Here is a 21446-nt window from a genome sequence, read left to right on the forward strand (position 1 = left end):
ATTAATTGATGTAGGGAAAAACACCATATTTCATCTTTATAAATTCCAAGAAGACATACAGTACAATTCTACAACTATTCTAGACAAAAGATACCCAATAAGAAAGGAATAGATATTTATGTTAAGAATAAAAGGGTATCTTTTATTACTCCAAAAATGTCATCATGATTCATGATGAAATCTCAGAGTCATTTCTACTAGCATCCAAAACAGGACATTATTATTTACTGTTATTGTTGTTGTTCAAGATGTTGTTTAATGCATTTAACAAAAGAAAGGATACACACAAAATATTGGAAAGGAGGAGGTAAAATGACTTTGCATATGATATCATTTTATACCTGAAAAGTCCAAGAGAATCATCTGAAAAACCACCACAAAAAAAGGTATCATGGTGGAAAATTAATATATAGAGATTAGTATATTTTGTACGGAGAAGGCAATGGCACCCCACTCCAGTACTCTTGCCTGGACAATCCCACGGATGGAGGAGCCTGGTAGGCTGCAGTCCATGGGGTCGCAAAGAGTCGGACACGACTGAGCGACTTCACTTTCACTTTTGCTTTCACGCATTGGAGAAGCAAATGGCAACCCACTCCAGTGTTCTTGCCTGGAGAATCCCAGGGACGGCGGAGCCTGGTGGGCTGCCATCTATGGGGTTGCACAGAGTCGGACACGACTGAAGCGACTTAGTAGTAGTAGTAGTATATTTTGTTAACAAGAGTGTGTGTTAACTATTGCTGTATATACTATTGTTTTAGAGGCTTAAAAATACAACCACTTTTTACTGCTCCCAAGTCCTAGGGTCAGCTGAGCTGGATTTGGTCAAGCTCTCCCATATGTGTGGGGTCAGCTGTAGGTCAACTATAAGGCAGCTTGGCTGATCTTAGAGGGACAACTGGGCTCTCTCATCTTCTAGTGGACCAATCTCAGCAGGTTCATATGGTAGAGGAAGGAGCACCAAGACATAGAAACACAAAACTGCTTGCAGCCCAGGCTTACAACTGGCACAGAGTATTGACCAAAACAAGTTACAAGGCCAGTCCAAATTCAAGGGGAGGAAGAATAAGCCGTAGTTGTTGATGGAAGAATCTGAAAAATTATATTGTAAAGAGCATGCAAACAAGAATAAAGGGTTTTGGCAGTTTTTGCAATCTATCACAAAAACAACTAATGGGAAGACATAATTAAGGGAAAAAGTTATAGAAGCAAGAAAGCTATGATATGTGAACCTATTTTTATTAGAAACAGAAAAATATATATTTACATGTGTACACATATGCACATGTATATATATGGAGGGTGATGAAGTGCATATATTTTACTTTTTTAGGGTGTCAAAATGTACATTAACATGTATAATTTGATGAGTTTATATATACACACACACGTATATGTGTGTATATATACACACATATATATATACACACCTGCGTAACCATTACCCCAGTCAAAATTCAGGACGCTTTCTTCATCCCCAAAAATATTTCTATTCCCTCATCTAGTCAATTCCTGGTAGAACCACTATCTTAATTTGGATCACTATAGATTAATTTTGCCTCAAACAGTAGAAATATTCCAAATATCCATCTTTTGCTTTAATTTTTAACTTAATACTCTGATAACATAAACTAGTTTTATAAAAGAAATTAGCTTCAGAAAGCAGCTAAATATTCAGAATAATTTTATATAGAAAATTTCACTATCTTCTCTGTGCATGGTTGAAATTAATATACATTTTGTGTTGATTTTAACCCCTGTAAGTGCTAACATAAATCATTAAATAATGATTAGTGATTGTTTCATTCTATTCTACTTTAGTTCCCCATTTAAAAGTGGTATGTCAATGGCAAGTCGGCTTTGTAAGGCTGCAATGTTAAGTCGATTTAACCTGCTTGCCAAAGAAGCTAAAAAAGAAGATATACTTGAAGCTAGTACATATCACACAGCTAAGGTAACTCTTTAAACAAATTAAATTGATCATTGAAATAAAAATTGTAAGACAGTAATAATGTGGTAATTTGATGATGATACATAGCAAAAGTTGGTTAAATAATTCCTGATATTGCCATGTAGTGGTAAAATTAGTTTTTAAATGGATATGTTGGAAATTGGACATGTGAATAAGTTTTACCACTTTTAGTAGCTCCCTCAGTATGGTATGTACCAACCTTGGCAATATTGCTAAAAATCTGCTGGTCGTACCCATAGAAACAAAAAGGTAATAAAATCTCTTTTGTGTATGATATTAACTGTGTTAACTATAGTATTTCAGTATTCTAAAATAATGCATTACTATATGCATATAAATTACTTTGCTTATCTTCCTAAGTTGTGAAACACCTTTGAGTTTGTGATTTGGGCTTAAGTGATATATATAGAGAGAGCCTTTTATATCTTTAAAAATATACTTTTTATAGTATTACAAACATAATGCATATTTGAGTAGAGAACTTGGAAATCTTTCTTAAATGGAGATGGGAAATAACATCTTGTAATCCTACCTACTATTCCAGTATAATACTCCTAATCTTATAAGCATGTTATTTTCATTTTCTTGTCATGTATTTATATTTTTTGTGTATGTGTGCATGTGTGCACTAAGTCACTTCAATCATGTCCGACTCTTTGTGACCTCATGGACTATAACCCAACAGGCTCTGCTGTTCATGGGATTTCCCAGGCAAGAATACTGGAGTGGGTTGCCATTTCCTTCTCCAGGTGATCTTCCCAACCCAGGGATTGAAGTCACATCTTCTGCTTGGCAGGCAGATTCTTTAGCACTGAGCTACCCGGGAAGCCCTGTGCTCATACTTGATGTGCTTTTTAGTTAACTCGTTTTATTCAGTGTACTATGAACTGAGCCATGTCATAATATGAAATATCCATGTTTTCAAGTTATGAAATACATATTGTTTTTGATGACCTAATTTCCTTTTCAGTAACAATATAGTACTGTATGAAAGTCTTAATTTCACCAATATCTTAATGCTCAAACTGTATAATGATCAAACCTGTAAAGCAATGACTGTTAATGGCAGTTAGTTTGTATATCAGAGAAGGCACTGGCAACCCACTCCAGTACTCTTGCTGGGAAAATCCCATGGACGGAGGAGCCAGGTAGGCTGCAGTCCATAGGGTTGCTAAGAGTCGGACACGACTGAGGACTGAGCGACTTCACTTTCACTTTTCACTTTCATGCATTGGAGAAAGAAATGGCAACCGGCTCCAGTGTTCTTGCCTGGAGAATCCCAGGGACGGCGGAGCCTGGTGGGCTGCCATCTATGGGGTCGCACAGAGTCGGACACGACTGACGTGACTTAGCAGCAGCAGCAGCAGTTTGTATATACACACATTTTTAAGTATTAAAGCTTACCCTAAGCAATTTCTGATTTTGGCTGCATAAAGAGGATTCAAGTCATCTCTGTTAAAAAACAGAGATTATCTCTATGATAAAATTGGACAAATTAGTCAAAAGATAAAAACCCTTTTCATAACTCTGGAAATTGACTAAAGGCAGAAAACACATTGGAAATTGTATATTCTTGTAAAACTTAGAACTCTGGAAAAGAACAGCAGGAATTTGTGAAACCTTTGCCCAAAGGTGTTCCTGTTCTCTCTCCTTCCTCTCTGCTAGTTTGAATGGCAAGAACTGTAGTTTTATGAGATTGAAAATGCCACCAAAAGTAGTAGATTTTCTGGGCTCGATTTTGGGCAAGAGGGTGAGCATTTGTGACTTTTTCAACTAAATGTGCCAAACCTGGTAGGGGGAAAAATGGCAAAAATCAATAACTGATGCAAGGTTGCAGTCCTGGTTGGAGCAAGTGGTATACAAAATAGTAACTTAACAGGTAGGTATTGGAAATGAAAGAGCCATGGAAGAGTTGAAAGAAATTCTCTATATATCCTTGCTTGATGAAGAAATTACACTCATGTGCAAGTGAGATTCAAGAGAACCTAATAAAGAGTGAAAAGCGTGAAATAGAACTGCCTGCAACATTAAATACACTATTCCACCCATCCCTCCCCAAATTAGTTGATCAGAAGAAGGTAGAAGCCTTATAAGTTTAAGGTGTTGAGTGTAATGCCTGCTGAAATCATTTGCTTATCACTAAGTTTTGCAGATGCAGGATAACTACTAGGAAACCAGGCTAAAACAGAAACAGGAAAGAGACAGTACACACCATAGGTGAAAACATATCTCACAATTTCAACATGCAGAAGACAAAAACAAAACCTTGTAGAAAAATAGAATCCAGAGTTACTAAAATATATTATCCAAAAAGTCTCTTTTACCCCAAAATTATAGGGTGTGTAAAAACATGAAAGTAAAATAAAATCTATACTTAGGAAGCATAACATTCAGAAGAAACTGGTTCTGAGAGGATTCCAATTTTAAATACAGCAAAGTCGTCAAAGCAACTGTTATAAATATATTCAAGTTATTAAAGGAAAGTGTAACAATGTTTCAGTAAACAGGTGATCTCAGAGAAATAGAAACTCAAAAAACAGAAAACGCAAAAGTCAAAAAACTCAAAACTTGGGGAAAAAACCCAGATGAATATTCTAGCACTGAAACAGTAAATAATAAGTGAAATGAATAATTCTCTAGATGGACTCAACAGTACATGTGAGATTGCAGAAAAATATCAATGGGCTTTGAAGATAAAATAATTTGAAAGGACAGATTGAAGCAGATAAAAGAAAAATTGACAGAACTTCAGAGATTTGTGGAACAATATTAAGTATACCAACTTATGTTTACTAGAAATTCTAGAGAAAAAGAGAAAAGGATCAACAAAATATTTGAAGAAATTACTGAAAAAAATTCCCGTATTTGATGAAAAATATTAACAGACCCAAGATGCTTAAAAAAAATCCCAAGAAAGAAAAATAAATAAGATTCACATCTAGATACATCATAGGCAAACTGATGAAGACCAAGACAAAGAGAAAATCTTGAGTTTCTGTGTATTACCAGGATTATGTCAGTATCAATCTGAAGTAAACTGTGGTTAGAAAAAGAAGAATATTGTAATTCCTGAAGTAGTCATGAAGACAATAACTTGAAAGCTATTGCTAAAATATCAGCAAAGGAATTAAAATGCTGTCCTAAAAAATGAATTTTTAAAAAGACTAGAAGGCAGTAAAGCAGCAAAGAAATAAAAGACACAGGACTTGGAACGTAAGTAGTGAAATGGCAGACATAAATCCACTTACCAATAATTATTAAAACATTAAATTTGAATATTCTAAAATCGCAAAAATGACAGAATGATCTCGGTTTGTTTCTAAGGCAAACCACTTGACATCACAGTAATCCAAGTCTGTGCCCCAACCACTAATACCGAAGAAGCTGAAATTGAATGGTTCTATGAAGACCTACAAGAGCTTCTAGAACTAACACCAAAAAAAGATGTCCTTTTCATCATAGGGGATGAGAATGCAAAAGTAAGAACTCAGGAAATACCTGGAGTAACAGACATGTTTGGCCTTGGAGTACAAAATGAAGCAGGGAAAACACTATCAAAGAGTTTTGCCAAGAGAACACATTGGTCATAGAAAATACCCTCTTCCAATAACACAAGAGATGACTCTACACATGTACATCACCAGGTGGTCAAACTGAAATCAGATTGATTATATTCTTTGGAGCCGAAGATGGAGAAGCTCCATACAGTCAGCAAAAACAGGACCTAGAACTGACTGTGGCTCAGATCATGAGCTCCTTATTGCAAAATTCAGACTCAAATTGAAAAAAGTAGGGAAAACCACTGGACCACTCAGGTATGACCTAAATCAAATACCTTATGATTATACAGTGGAAGTGACAGATTCAAGGGATTAAATCTGATAGAGTGCCTAAAGAACTATGGATGGATGATCATAACATTGTACAGGAGGCAGTGACCAAAATCATCCCAAAGGAAAAGAACTGCAAGAAAGCAAAGTTATCTGAGGAGGCTTAACAAACAGCTGAGGAAAGAAGACAAGTGAAAGGCAAGGGAGAAAGAGAATGATATACCCAGCTGAGTGCAGAGTTCCAGAGAATAGCAAGGAGAGATAAGAAAAACTTCTTCAGTGAACAATGCCAGAAAAAAAAAAAAAATAGAGGAAAACAATAGAATTTGAAAGACTAGAGATCTCTTCAAGAAAATTTTAGAGATGCTAAGGGAACATTTCATGCAAGGATGGACACAATAAAGGACAGAACGGGAAAGACCTAACAGAAGCAGAAGAGATTGAGAAGAGGTGGCAAAAATACACAGAAGAACTATGCGAAAAAGGTCTTAATGACCCAGATAACCATGATAGTGTGGTTACTCCCCGAGGTTACTCTCCGAATGTACTCCAGACATTCTAGAGTGTGAATTCAGGGGGGTCTAGTGGAGGTGATGGAATTCCAGCTGAACTATTTCAAATCTTAAAATATGATGATGTTAAAGAAAAAAGAATTCCAGAAAAGCATCCACCTCTGCTTCATTGATTACATTGATTACACTCAAGCCTTTGACCATGTGGATCACAACAAACTGTGGAAAATTCTTAAAGATGGCAATACCAGACCATCTTACCTGCCTCCTGAGAAACCTGTATGCAGGTCAAGAAACAACAGTTAGAACTGGACATGGAAAAATGGGTTGATTCAAAATTGGAAAAGGCTGTATATTACCACCCTGCTTATTTAACTGATATGCAGAATACATCATGAAAAATGCTGGGCTGGATGACTCACAAGCTGGAATTAAGATTGCTGAGAGATAACTGCATATCAACAACCTCAAGATATGCAGATGATACCAGTTTAATGGCAGAAAGTAAAAAGGAACTAAAGAGCCTCCTAATGTGGGTGAAAGAGGAGAGTAAAAAAAATGGCTTAAAACTCAGCATTCAAAAAGCTAAGATCATGGCATCCTGTCCCATCACTTCATGGCAAATAGATGAGGAAACAATGGAAACGGTGACAGGCTTTATTTTCTTGGGCTCCAAAATCACTGCAGACGGTGACTGCAGCCATGAAATTAAGACTTGCTCCTTGGAAGAAAGGACAAACCTATACAGCATATTACAAAGCAGAGACATCACTTTGTCAACAAAGTTCTATATAGTCAAAGCTGTGGTTTTTCCAGTAGTCATGTATGGATGAGAGCTGGACCATAAATAATGCTGAGCACTGAAGAATTGATGCTTTTGAACTGTGGTGTTAGAGAAGACTCTTGAGAGTCTCTTGGATTGCAAGGAAATCAAACCAGTCAGTCCTGAAGGAAATCAACCCTGAATATTCATTAGAATGACTGATGCTGAAGCTGAAGCTCCAGTCCTTTGGCCACCTGTTGTGAAGAGCTGACTCATTGGAAAAGACCCTGATGCTGGGAAAGATGGAGGGCAGGAAAAGAAGGGGGTGACAGAGGATGAGATTGTTGGATGGCATCACGGACTCGATGGACATGAATTTGAGCAAGCTCCATGAGATATTGAAGGACAGGAAAGTCTGACAATGCTGTAATTCATGGGGTCGCAAAGAGCTGGACACTATTTAGTCACTGGACAACAACAAAATGCTCTAGAAAAGACAAGGCTGTCATATTCGGCAAAATGCAAAATCCAGCTATATGGTTTCTGCAAGAGACACGTTACATTCAAAAACACAAATAGACTGAAAATAAAGGATGAAAAAAAGACATACCATGCAAACAATAGCAATAAATTAGTTGGAGTGTTTATATTAATAGCAAACACACATCAAGATGAGAAATAATATTAGAAACAAAGAATAACATTTTCATGGTAAAAATACACTATTGTTGTTCCAAATGTTGTTCATATACAACAGTTAGGTAAGTATTGCTATGTGGGTATAACAGAGGAACCTCAAAATGTATAAGCAAAACCTGTTAGCATTTGAAGGTTAAATGGACAGTTTTTAGTTGGAGGTTTTAGTTGATATTCTTGTCTTAGTAATTGATAGTACAACTAGAGAGAAAATAAGTAAAAATATAGAATGCTTGAATAATACTGCAGTCCAACCAAACCAAACACTATCTTCTGCACAACAGCTGGAATATACCTTCTTTTCAAATACACATGGAGCATTCTCCACTACAGACCATGTAGGCCGTAAAGCAGGTCTCAATAAGTTTAAAAGTGTTGAAATCATAAAAAGTATGCTATAACTACTGTGTAATTAGAAATCAACAAGGATAAAAATTAAAATTCATAGAATATAATAAAGAAGTGTTTAGAAATACATAGCCTTAAGTGCTCATATTAGAAAGGAAGACAACCATAAAAATCAGTTATTTAAGCTTCCACCTAAAGAAGTTAGAAGAAGAGTGTATTTTAAAATAAGAGTGCTTGCTTCAGCAGCACATATACTAAAATTGAAACGATACAGAGAAGACTAACATGCATGGCCCCTGTGCAAGGATGACACGCAAATTCATGAAGTGTTAAGTATTTTAAAAAGTGATGAAATAATTAATATAGGATAGGCTGGAAATTGGGTAAAAACAAAACAGGAAAACAAATAGAAAAATCAGTGAACTCAAAAGTTGATTCATTGAGAAAAATCAGCACAGCTGATAATCCTTTAGCTAGACTGAGAAATAAAAGGTAGCACAAATGATCAAAATCTTGAAGGAAAGAAGGGTCATCACTGAAGAGCCCAAAGAGCTAAAAAAAAATTATGAGGAAATATTACAAACAACTTTTGTCAACAAATTAGACAAGTTAGATGAAATGAGCACATTCCTAGAAAGACAAATTACAAAACTTGACTAAGAGAACATATGAATTGAACTAATATAAAGAAATTCAATTATTAATTAAAATTCTTTAAAGAAAAGTGCAAGTGCAGTTATGTATTCACTTGTGAATTCTATCAAATGTAAAAGCAAAGATTAACATAAATCATACAAAAAGTATTTAACAAAGTAAAGGAGGAGTGAGTGCTTCCCAGCTCACTTTATAAGGCAGTATTAAAAACCCTGATACCAGAAGTGGGCAGAAACATCATAAGTGAAAACCATAAATCAGAATCTCTTAGGAACATACATGTGAAAATTCTTCATAAGATATTGACAAACCAAATCCAGCAACATACAGAAAGGATTATACACAAAAGAGATTTATTCCAGGAATGCAAGGGTGATTTAACACCAGAAAATCATTTGATATATTATGTGACTATTTTGAAGTTCAAAACCTGTTTGTTTATCTCAATAGATGTCCATAATGCATTTGACAAAATTTAGCACCTATTCACAGTAGAAACACTGAACAAACAAGAAATAGAACTTCCTCCACCAGATAAAGGGCATCAGTGGAAATCTACAGTTTACATGACAATGCTGAAGGCTGAATACTGTTTCCCTTTGCCCCAAGATTGCTCTCACCACTTCTAGTCAACATTGATCTGTAGGTTCTAGCCAAGGCAGTAAGGTAAGAGAAAGAAGGAAAAGGCATCCAAAATGGAAAGGAAGTAGAAAAACTGTCCTTATTCCTAAACGATCTTGTATGTAAAATATGCTATGGAATCTACCAAAAACAAACAACTATATCATGTGTGAATTTAGCACACAGTATAAGAACAACGTAGAAGAATAAATTGTATATCTACATGTTAAGAATGAACAGTCTAAAATTAAACTGGAAAAAATAATTTTATCCATAAGAGTGTATAAAAAAATTAGAAATAAATTTAACAAAAGAACTGTAAGACTTGTACATGAAAAATAATGAAACGTTGCTGAGAGAAACTTGTGAAGACCTAAATAAATGGAGAAATGTACCATTTCATAGATTGGAAAACTCTATTTTTAGAATGTCAATTCTTTCCTAAATAATCTATTGTCTCAAGGCAAGCTCTTATCAAAATCTCAGTAAGCTTTTGTATAGAAGTTGACAAACTGATTATAGAATTGATATATAAATCCAAAGGACATAGAAGAAGCAAAACAATTTTTAAAAAGGAAGCAAAATGGTTGAGTTACCCTACCTAGTTTCCACAGTTTAACATAAAGCCAGAGTAATCAAGAAAATGTATTGATGTAGCAGTAGACATAAAGATCAATAAACAGAGTAAGAGACCAGAGATAAACCCACACACTTACAATCAATTGATTTTGTGCAAAGGTGTCAAGGGAATTTAGTGGGAGAAAGGACAGTCTTTTCAACAAGTGGTAATAGAATGGTTGGGTATTTGAGAACAAATTAACCTAGACTTATATCAGTCATACAAAAACCCCAAAATGGATTGTAGAACTAAGAGAGCTAAAAACTACACAACTTGCAAAGAAAATGTGGGAAAATATTGTATTTTCTTGGGCTCCAAAATTACTCCAAAATGACCACAGCCATGAACTTAAAAGTCACTTGCTCCCTGGAAGGCAAGCTATGACAAACCTAGACAGTGTGTTAAAAAGCAGAGATGTCACTTTGCCAACAGAGGTCCGTATAGTCAAAGCTATGGTTTGTACATGTACACACCATGTACAAACTACATGTACATGTAGTAGTCATGTACAGATGGGAGAGTTGGGCCATAAAGAAGCCTAGGCATTGAACAATTGATGCTTTTGAATTGTGGTGCTGGAGAAGACTTTTGAGAGTCCCTTGGAGAGAAATATCAAAACAGTCAATCCTAAAGGAAATCAACTCTGAATATTCATTAGATGGGCTGATGCTGAAGCTCCAATACTTTGGCCACCTGATGTGAAGAGCCAACTCATTGGAAAAGACTGATGCTGGGAAAGATTCAGAGCAAAAGGAGAAGGGAGAAGCAGAGGATGAAATGGTTAGATGGCATCACTGACTCAATGGACATAAGTTTGGGCAAACTTCGGAAGATAGTGAAGGACAGAGGAGCCTGGCGTGCTGCTGTCTATGGGGTCGCAAAGAGTCAGACACAACTTAGCAACTGAACAATAGCAACAACAAAATTTGTCTTCCTGCGTTAGGCAAATTTTTCTTAGATACGGCATCAAACATGTAATCCATAAAAGAAAAAATTGATAGAGTCCAGAATTTAAAACTTGCATTTCAAAAGTCGTCATTAAGAAGATGAAAATACAAGCCACAGAATGGAAGAAAATACTTAAAATCATACATTTGACAAAGGTCTTGGATCTAGAATAAAGAACTCTTACAAATCTTTAAGTGGACAAACCACTCAACTTTTCCAAGTGGTAAAGAATATATGTGAATGGCTAATACACATATAAAGGTGCTCATCCTGATTAGTCATTAGAGAAATACAAAGCCATGAGACAGGGTGCTCAGGGCTGGTGCACTGGGATGACCCAGAGGGATGGGATGGGGAGGGAGGTGGGAAGGGGGTTCAGGATGGAGAACACATGTGCACCTGTGGCGGATTCATGTCAATAACCACTACAATATTGTAAAGTAATTAGCCTCCAATTAAAATAAATAAATATATTTTAAAAAAAGAAAAAAAATTGTGCCTACTATCTTAATTAGTGGAACTTTGTAAAAATTCTTCACATCTTTTAATAAGTCCTCAAATTTTGTTTTCCTTCAACATTAGGGGATTCTTTTGAGCCTTTGCATTTTCATGTAAATTTTAGAATCAGCTTGTCAATTTCTTAAAAAACTATTTGGGATCTAATTGGGATGCCACTGAATATATACATCAATCAGTGAACAACTACCTTCTTTATAATTCATGAATATTTCTTATCCCTCCATTTATTTGTATTTCACTTTCTCTCAATAACTTTGTAATTTTTTATATAAAATTTTACACATCTTTCATTATAAAAAAAAGAAAAGAAATATAAAGCCAAACCACAGTGAGATACCACTTCACACCTACTAAAATCCAAAAGTCTGACTGTACTGCATGTTGTTGTGGAGAAACTAGAAACTTCTTTCACTGCTGATGGGAATGTAAAATGTTTTAAAATACTTTGGAAAAGTTTGGCAGTTTGTTTTGTATACTTACCATGTGATCCAGCACTCCCACTGATATTTATAGGAGAAGCAAAAACTTATATCTACCAAAGACTGGTACATAAATGTTTACAGCATCATTATTTATAGTAGCCAAGCCCTGGAAACAACACAAATGTTCATCAGCTGATGACTGCATGAGCAATGTGATATATCTATTTGATGGAATACCAATCAGCAATAAAGAACAAACTGATATATCAGACAATGGGAGTGAATCTGAAAATGGTATGCTAATTTAAGGAAACCTGACACAGAAGAGTACATGCTGTGTTAATCACTTTCTATGAAATTTCTACGAAAAGCAAAATTCTGGGGACAAAGTAGATTCATGATTGCCTGAGACTGGGGCTTAGAAGTACAGATTGACTGTATATGAGCACAGTGGAACTTTTTGCATGTAATGAAATTATTTTACAACTGGACTGTGATGGTTGCACACCTATATCAATTTCATTAAAATACCTACATCAAACTGAAGACTTAGCAGTAGATGAATTTACAGTGGGTGAATTTATGGTATACAAATTATACCTAAGTAAAGCTGGTTTTTCTTTTTTAAGTTTATCAGTATGTTTGTTTATAAAAAAAAGTGAAAGGAAATAAGCGAAAATATTAATTCTAGTTATCTATACTTTGGGAATTATAAGTGAGTTTTATTTACTTCTTTGTATTTTCTTTTTCAAGTTTTCTGTAATGAGTATCATTACTCTTTTAATTATAAATATTAAAAAAGGAAAATTATCTCTTAGGAGTGTTGAAAAGGAGAATTTTTAGTTCCAGAAACAATACTGAAGGAAATGGAAATTCAGAAAGATTTTTTGTAATGTTTATAATGTCAAACTAAAGAAAGATGATTAAGGCTAATTAATTACTTTTCATAAGCCAGATTCTGCCTGTATTCTATAATTTACTATTTTTTCTTTCTGTAGCGTATGTCTGGATCCTATCAAGAAGCTAAAACTTTGCTGAAATCCTACTTACAGGAACATGGCTATGGCTCCTGGATTGTGAAATCTCCCTGTATAGAGCAATTTAGTATGTGAATTAAGCAATCCATTGTCATATTAAAAATCTTTTTTTTGTGTGCTTTGACTACTAAAAATTTTTTTTAATATTGGTGGTTTTCAGCTTTCAAAATCAGTCTTGCTATAGCAGTGTTCACAGATTGCTGAAAATTCGTAAATATTTATGTCAGTTTACGTTGAAACATTAAGATTTTGAACTTTTTTTTTGAAAAAATAATTACCTGCTTCATTATGTAGCTATTTTGTATTTTTTATAGACATTAGAAAGCCATTACCATTTTGTAATTTAAAAGAAAATTTCTTTAATTTTTGTACTTTAAAGTTACTTGTTCAGCAAAGATATGCACTGTGTCCTGGTGTCTCACTCAAAATTTTTTTAATTAAAAATTGGAATCCAAGAATACAAATAATAATTCTTACTCATTTGTTGATTAAATCAACAGACATTTGAATGTCTAATATTTGCCAATAATCATAGTAAAAAATAGTAATTAAAACATCATTTCTCATGTCAGAGAAGTTTATGAATTCAAATTAGACATAAAAATTCAGAGAAATGTTAACCATGTTAGGGACTACTTTGATAAATTATTCTGATTAGTAAAGGATTATTATAAATGTTTTAAGATTACCCATTTTCAGGTCCTTCTGTAAGATCCATTCAAATGTTATTCTTTATAAGTTAGATTAGTAAGAATTTCTAATAGTAGGTCAATAAAATATTTAGCTTTATATTTGTATTTGTCTATACAGCTAGATGAAAAGAGAAAGTTTAGTTACTCTTGGTTAGGATGTATATCTTTAGTGAAATTGAGTTCTCTTAAAATCTATTCCTTAGATTAAATCACAGATGGATTAAACATTGACTCTCAAGACCGTGTTCCTCTTAGCTTGGATCTTTATTAAACTATTAAGTCCCACTCCATCTCTAGCCCAGATGAACTATTATAATTTCTGATAAGATTAATGTAGGGTCGTTGTTTGGTGTTTTTTTTTTTAGTTTTGGGGGTTGTTTTTTGTCTATTCTAAAAGTATAGTAGAGCTTAGTTGATGAACATTGAAGTTATTCTGGATGGAAAGACATACATGTCTTTCAGTAGACTAGATTCTATATTTATTAATAGATTGAATCATATGAAATTGCCATTTCAGAGGAGAGGGTAGGTACAAAACAATCAAATATGAGCGATTTCATGTCAGCATAATATACTATTATTAATAATAAGTTTAATTTCCATCAAATAGATGATATTTAGTGTTTATTTTTCTGAATTGGTATTTCCTTGTTAAGTCTTTTCAGTTTCTTGTCTGGGTTGATTCCTTCCACAGCTAACTTACAGCCTTTATACAGCCTTTATTTCTGTTACTTTACCTCTCTTTGATAGTAAATTTCCTGTGAATATACAGCATGTTTCATCTTTTCTTGGCTCTTCACATTTGTGGATATTTTGCTTTTGTCTAAATTAGGAAAAGCACAAAATGGTTAACATTTGCCTAAATAGTGAAAGATCACATTAGACAATTTATTTCCTCAAGAAAAATTTTTAATTTTAAGGGTAGATAAAACATATACCCAGCTATTTTACAGACAGGATCCAGTAAGGACCACTGATTTCTTCAACAAGTGGTCACTGAGTGTCTCTGTACATTATGTCTACTTAATTTATATGTGGTATTTTGAAGTGGAGAAAGATTGTATCTCAAGAGGGATAAGCTATATAAAGAATAAAAGAGATGACATTCAGTAGAAGGCAGTCATTTAGCATAAAGGGCAGGATACAGATGTGAAACCCAACACTGGCTATTATGATTCTGAACAGTTGTAAATTATTTAATCTCTTGTAGCTCAGGTTTTTATCTTTGCAAGGATGAAATTGGTTCTGGTGGTTCTCACTCTTTGTTCAGGGATGGAAGCTTGATAGAAAGGGCTTCAGGGTTCATCAAAAGTGGAAATGCTTATTGTTTTTACTCTGTAACATGTATTGGGTTGTACAAAATGTTTCACTTGAAGAAAAGCAAGCTTCTTTTCTATATATAAATCATAAGTAGCATTTAGTTTATAAGCATTCTGAGCACAGTATTTAATTTGTAAACAATAAAATATTTGTGGCAGATATTTGTCAAAGATTTTTATTAAAAAGTTGATAATTATGAAATACATTTATGCAGCAGGATCAGGGTTAAGCTATTTTTCAATACAGAAAGAAAATTTTCTGCAAAATTCATTTGTTTTAAATGTTCTGTTGGGAAAAGCAAAGCTAGACTTCTAAACCTCTACTTCTAAAGTTGCTCAAAACCCATTAAACTAACTGCATCTAAGTTAAAGTCCTCTTTTAGCTCTAAGGTTCTGTTATCTGAGGCAAACATTGAAGGATGGGTAAAATTTAGAAGGATGAAATTAAAGAGAGAGAATGCATTCCACTTGGAAACGATAAAGCAAAGATCAGAAGGGAAATGTTAACAGTGTTTGAGTCTAGAATTTACAAAACAGGATGGAAGATGTTGAGAAATGAATCTAAAAGATGTTCTTAGTTTGGTAGGCAGAGGAAGTTCATGAAAGATTTCTTATAGGGAAGTGACCTACACTGAAACATCATTTCACAACGTTTTCTTTGTTTGCTTATTATGGAAATTTTCAGAGATACAAAAATAGAGAGTAACATGCATCACACCAGCTTATTAAAGCATGGCAATCTCATTCCATATATACCTCCCAAAGATAGATTATGTTAGAGTAGATATCAGACATTCATCTGTAAATACTTTGATACATATCTGTAAACTATGAAAACTTTTTAATACACAATTCAATTAGTATACCTTAAAAATGAATAGTAATTCTCCATCTCATAAATGTTGTATATACTGTTGGAATCAGAATCAAAATAACATCCATGTATTGGAATTTGAATTTTTGTTAAATATCTATTAATCTACAGATTTCTTCTCATTATTTTTTTCTTTTAACTTAGTTCTTAAAAAAGCTGGGTTCTTTTCAGAGTTTCTCACAATCTTATTTTTGCTGCTTATATCTCCATGATATCATTTAACATTTGTCTGTCCTCTGTATTTCCAGAAAAAGTTCAGGTTTAATTTTTTTAGCGAAAATACTTCACAGGCAGTTTTGTGTGCTTTCTGTTAGAAAGCTTTCTGGGTTGTCTATCTTTTGTGATGTAGCCAATCATTGATGAGTCTTGTCTAAATCTATTATTTAATTAGGGATTGCAGATTATACTCATTCTCTCATTACCTGGAATGCTTTGACTTTAAAAATGTCCACTGCTCGGTTATTTGATTACTGAGGTATAGTTGGTACAGAAAAAAATGGATTATTTCTCTTTCTTTATGTTTTTGGAATAGTTAATTCTCTGTCATCCTTTAAAGTTGACCAAAGAGTGCTTCTTAGTATCATGATGAATTTAAACATGTCTCCTAGTCTATCCACATTGTTGTAAATGGCATTTACATTCTTTTTTTATTGCTGAGTAGCATTTGATTTTTTATTGCTGAGTAGTACTCAAATTGCCAACATCTGTTGGATCTTAGAAAAAAGCAAGAGCATTCCAGAAAAACATCCACTCCTGCTTTATTGACTATGCTAAAGCCTTTGACTGTGTGGATCACAACAAACTGTGGAAAATCTTAAACAGATGAGAATACCAGACTACCTTCCCTGCCTCCTGAGAAACCTGTATGCAGATCAAGAAGCAACAGTTAGAACTGGACATGAAAAAATGAACTGGTTCCTAATTGGGAAAGGAGTACAATAAGGCTGTATATTGTCACCCTGCTTAATTAACTTATGTGCAGAATACATCATGAGAAATCCTGGACTGGATGAAACAAGTTGGAATCAAGATTGCCGGGAGAATCAAGATTGCTGGGAGAAATATCAATAACCTCAGGTATGCAGATGACACTACCTTTATGGCAGAAAGCAAAGAGGAACTGAAGAGCTTCTTGATGAAAGTGAAAGAGGAGAATGAAAAAGCTGGCTTAAAACTCAACATTCAGAAAACAAAGATCATGGCATCCAGTCCATCACTTCATGGCAAATAGATCAGGAAACAATGGAAACAGTGACAGACTTGATTTTCTTGGGCTCCAAAATCACTGCAGATGGTGACTACAGCCATGAAATTAAAGGACACTTGCTCCTTGGAAGAAGAGCTATGACAAACAGCATATTAAAATGCAGAGACATTATTGCTGACAAAGGTCCATCTAGTCAAAGCTATGGTTTTTCCAGTAGTCATGCATGGATGTGCGAGTGGACCATAAAGAAAACAGCACCAAAGAATTGATCCTTTTGAACTGGGGTGCTGAAGAAAACTCTTCGAGAGTCCTTTCAGCTGCAAGGAGATCAAACTAGTCAATCCTAAAGGAAATCAGTCCTGAATATTCATTGGAAGGACTGGTGCTGAAGCTGAAACTCCAACACTTTCGCCACCTGATGCAAAGAACTGACTCCTTAGAAAAGACCCTGATGCTGGGAAAGATTGAAAGAAGGAGGAGGAAGGGACGACAGAGGATGAGATGGTTGGAGAGCATCACCGATTCGATGAACATGAGTTTGAGCAAGCTCCGGGAGTCGGTGATGGACAGGGAAGCCTGGCGTGCTGCAGTCCATGGGGTCACAAAGAGTCGGACACAATTGTGTGACTGAACTGAGCTGATTCTATTGGGGCTTCCCTGGTGGCTCAGATGATAAAGAATCTGCCTGCAGTGCGGGAGGCCTGGGTTCGATTCCTGGGTCAGGAAGATCCCCTGGAAATAGGAATGGCTACCCACTCCAGTATTCTTGCCTGGAGAATTTCATGGATGGAGAAGCCTGGTCATGGGGGTCACAAAGAGTATTCTGTTTGTGCGTGTGTATACACATCACATCTTTTTTATCCATTCATCTGTTGATGGACATTTAGGTTGGTTCCGTATCTTGACAATTATATATAATGCTGCTATGAATACTGGGGTACATGCCTCCATACTCTTTTCCTCAGTGGCTGCACCAGTTTGCATTCCTACAAGTGGTACATGGGAGTTCCCTTTTCTCCACATCCTAACTGCTATTTATTATTTGTATGCTTTTAAAAAAATATTTATTTAATTATTTACTTATTTGGCTGCACTGAGTCTCCGTTGCTCTGTGAGGGCTTTCTCCAGTTGTCACAAGCAAGGCCTACTCTTTGCTGCAGTGCACGGGCTTCTCCCTATGATGGCGTCTCTTGTTGTGGAACATGAGCCCTAGGGTGCATGGGCTTCAGTGGTTGTGAAGCATGGACTTAGCTGCCCCACAGCATGTGCATAGTCCCAGATGGAACCTGTGTCCCCTGCACTAGCAGGTGGATTCTTAACCACTGGACCACCAGGCAAAGTCCCTATTTGTGTGCTTTTTGGTGATAGCCGTTTTGACAGGTGTGAAGTGGTTTTGATTTGCATTTCTCTGTTGGCTAGCAATGTTGAGCAACTTTTCATATGCCTGTTGGCCATCTGTATATCTTCTTTGGAGAAATACCTATTCAGGTCTTCTGCCCATTTTTTGATCAGGTTGTTTTGATGTTGAGTTGTAAAGAGTTTATTTATTTTGGATATTAGCCTCTATGGGTCATACTATTTGCAAATACTTTCCCCCATTCATCAGTGTCTTATAGCTTACCACATACAGGTCTTTTTCCTCCCTAGGTAGGTTTATTCCTTGGTATTTTACTCTTTGATATGATAAATGGTATTATTTCCTTAGTTTCTCTGTTTCTTGTTTGTGTGTAGAAATATAACCAATTTCTGTATATTAATTTTGTATCCTGCAACTTGATCGAATTCATTGATGAGCTCTAGTTGTTTTCTAATGGTGTCTTTAGGATTTTTGATGTACTTTATAGTATCATGTTATCTGCAGATGGTGACAGTTTTACTTCTGCTTTTCTAATTTGGGTAATTTTTATTTATTTTCTGATTATTGTGGCTAGGATTTCTGATACTATATTGAATAAATGTGGCAAGAATGGGCATTCATGTCTTGTTCCTAATCTTAGAGGAAATGCTTTCAGCTTTTCACCCTTGATAGTGATGTTGGCTATCAGTTTGTTTTATATGGGGTTTATTATGTTGAAGTATGTTCCTTCCATAACCATTTTGTTGAGAAAACTTATTATTATAAATGTATGCTGAGCTTTGTTGTAAGAGATTTTTTCAGTATTGAGATAGATGATCATATGATTTTTATTCTTCATTTTACTAATACAGTGCATCACACTGTTTGATTTGTCATTATTGAACCATCTTTGCATCCCTGGGAAAATTCTGTTTGATCAAGGTGGTATGATCTTTCTAATGTGCTTATGGATTCACTTTGCTGATATTTTGCTGAGAATCTATGTTTATCAATGATATTGGCCTGTTATTTTCTTTTATTGTAATATCTTTGATTTTGATATCAGGGTGATGCTGATTTCATAGAAAGAGTTAGCAAATGTTCCTTCCTGTCCTGTTTTTTGAAATAGTTTGAGAAGGATAGGTGTTAGCTCCTCTCTGAATATTTAGTAGAAGTTAACTGAAGCCATCTGGGCCTGGACTTTTACTTATTGAGTGTTTTTAAATTACTTATTCAGTTTCAGTATGGTAATTATTCTGTTCATATTTTCTATTTCTTCCTGGTTCAGCTCTGGAAGATTGTAACTTTCTAAGAAATTTTCCATTTCTTACAGATTGTCCATTTTATTAGCGTTTGGTTATTCCTGGTAGTCTCTTATGATCTTTTGTATTTCTGAGATATTGGTTGTAACTTTCCCTTTTTCATTTATGATTTTATTGATTTGGATTCTCTCCCCCTTTTTTCTTGGTAAGTCTGGCTAAAGGTTTATCAATTTTATTTATCTTTTCAAAGCACCAGCTTTTAGTTTCATTGACCTTTTATTTTCTAGTCTGTTTTTATTTCTGCTCTGAACTCTGTGACTTCTTTCCTTCTACTGATTTTTGGGTTTTATTTGTTCTTTATTCTTTTCCTTCAAGTTGAAGGTTATGTTGTTTATTTGAGATTTTTGTTGTTCCCTGAGGTAAGTTTGTATCACTAAACTTCCCTCTTAGAACTGTTTAACCTGTGTCACATGAGTTTTGGATCATCATGTTTTTGTTTTCATTTGTTTCTAGGTATTTTTTAATTTCCTCTTTGATTTATTCAATGATCCATTGGTCATTTAGTAGCATATTGTTTAGCCTCCATGTCTTTTGTATTTTTTTCAGCTTTTTTTTCCACTTGTAGTTGATTTCTAGCTTCATGGCATTATAGTCAGAAAAGATGCTTGATACGATGCCAATTTTCTTAAATTTACCTATGCTTCTTTTACAGCTTAGTATGTAATTTCTCCTGGAGAATGTTCCATATGCACTTTAAGTTTGTATTCTGCTGCTTTTGGATGGAATGTTCTATTTATATCTAATGTTCATTTGGTCTGATGTATCATTTAAGGACAGAGTTTGCTTATTGATTTTCTATCTGGATGATCTGTCCATTGACCGTAAGTGGGGTGTTGAAGTCTCCTACTATTACTATGTTCCTGTCAATTTTTTTCCCTTGTACTCGTTCATATTTGCTTTATGTATTTAGGTGCTCCTGTGTTGAGTGCGTATATATTTACAATTATTGTATCATTTTCTTGGATCGATCCTTTGATCATTATGTAATGTCCTTCTTTGTCTCTTGTAATAGTCTTTATTGTAAAGTCAGTTTTGTCTGATATAAGCATTGCCACCCTGTATTACTCCCTAAGTATTTTTTTTATTATCATTTGCATAGAATAATACCTTTTTCCATTGCCTCACTCTCAGTCCGTCTGTGTCTTTAGATCAGAAGTGAGTCTTTTATAAGCAGCATATAAATGGGTCTTTTTTTTTTTTATCCATTCAGCCACCCTTTTTGGGGGGTTGGATACTGAGCAGCATGTGGGATCTTAATTCCCTGATCAGTGATTGAACCTATACTGCCTGCATTGAAGTACAGAATCTCAACCACAGGACAACAAGGCAAGTCCCAGCCACTCTGTCTTTTGATTGAGCATTTAGTCAATTTATATTTAAGGTAATTATTTCCCTGGTGACTCAGGTGGTAAAGAATCTGCCTTCAATGCAGGAGACCCGGGTTCAACCCCTGGGTCAGGAAGATCCCCTGGAGAAGTGAGTGGCTACCTACTCCAGTATTCTTACCTGGAGAATTCCATGGACAGAGGAGCCTGGCTGGCTACAGTCCATGGAGTCACAGAGTCAGACGGGAGTGAGAAACTAGCACTTCACTTCATGCCATTATTTTAGTTGTTTGTGGTTTTTTCTTTTTCTTTTTTTTTTTCATTCACTTGTGATTTGATGACTATCTTTAGTGTTATGTTTGAATTCCTTTTCCTTTTTGTGTGTGTATCAACAGATTTTTGGTTTATGATTACTATGAAGTTTTTATAG

At 34.9% G+C, this 21446-nt stretch overlaps 1 protein-coding gene and 1 non-coding gene across 4 annotated transcripts in view; both read left to right on the forward strand.

Annotated features, from left to right (window-relative positions):
- The window catches only part of ADAD1 (adenosine deaminase domain containing 1), an 82880-nt gene that overhangs the window by 32601 nt on the left and 28833 nt on the right, over nucleotides 1-21446 (forward strand). For 2 of the 3 annotated variants that reach the window (XR_014069585.1, XM_081544870.1), the window contains exons 11-12: nucleotides 1822-1954; nucleotides 12903-13008. Coding sequence is in view for 2 of the 3 variants with exons in the window: in XM_081544870.1 (XP_081400996.1) it covers nucleotides 1822-1954; nucleotides 12903-13008 (239 nt within the window). In the remaining variant the exon portion in view is untranslated. Of the gene's footprint in view, nucleotides 1-1821; nucleotides 1955-12902; nucleotides 13076-21446 lie in introns of those variants that run through there. The other variant, XM_081544869.1, reaches the window with a different exon arrangement.
- Nucleotides 8352-8462, forward strand: LOC145528017 (U6 spliceosomal RNA). The gene has a single exon (XR_014070097.1). It is a non-coding gene; the product is annotated as a U6 spliceosomal RNA (small nuclear RNA).

The sequence above is a fragment of the Giraffa tippelskirchi genome, chromosome 11 (genome assembly GCF_054371585.1).
Source record: "Giraffa tippelskirchi isolate mGirTip1 chromosome 11, T2T-mGirTip1v1.2.pri, whole genome shotgun sequence".
NCBI lineage: Eukaryota > Metazoa > Chordata > Mammalia > Artiodactyla > Giraffidae > Giraffa > Giraffa tippelskirchi.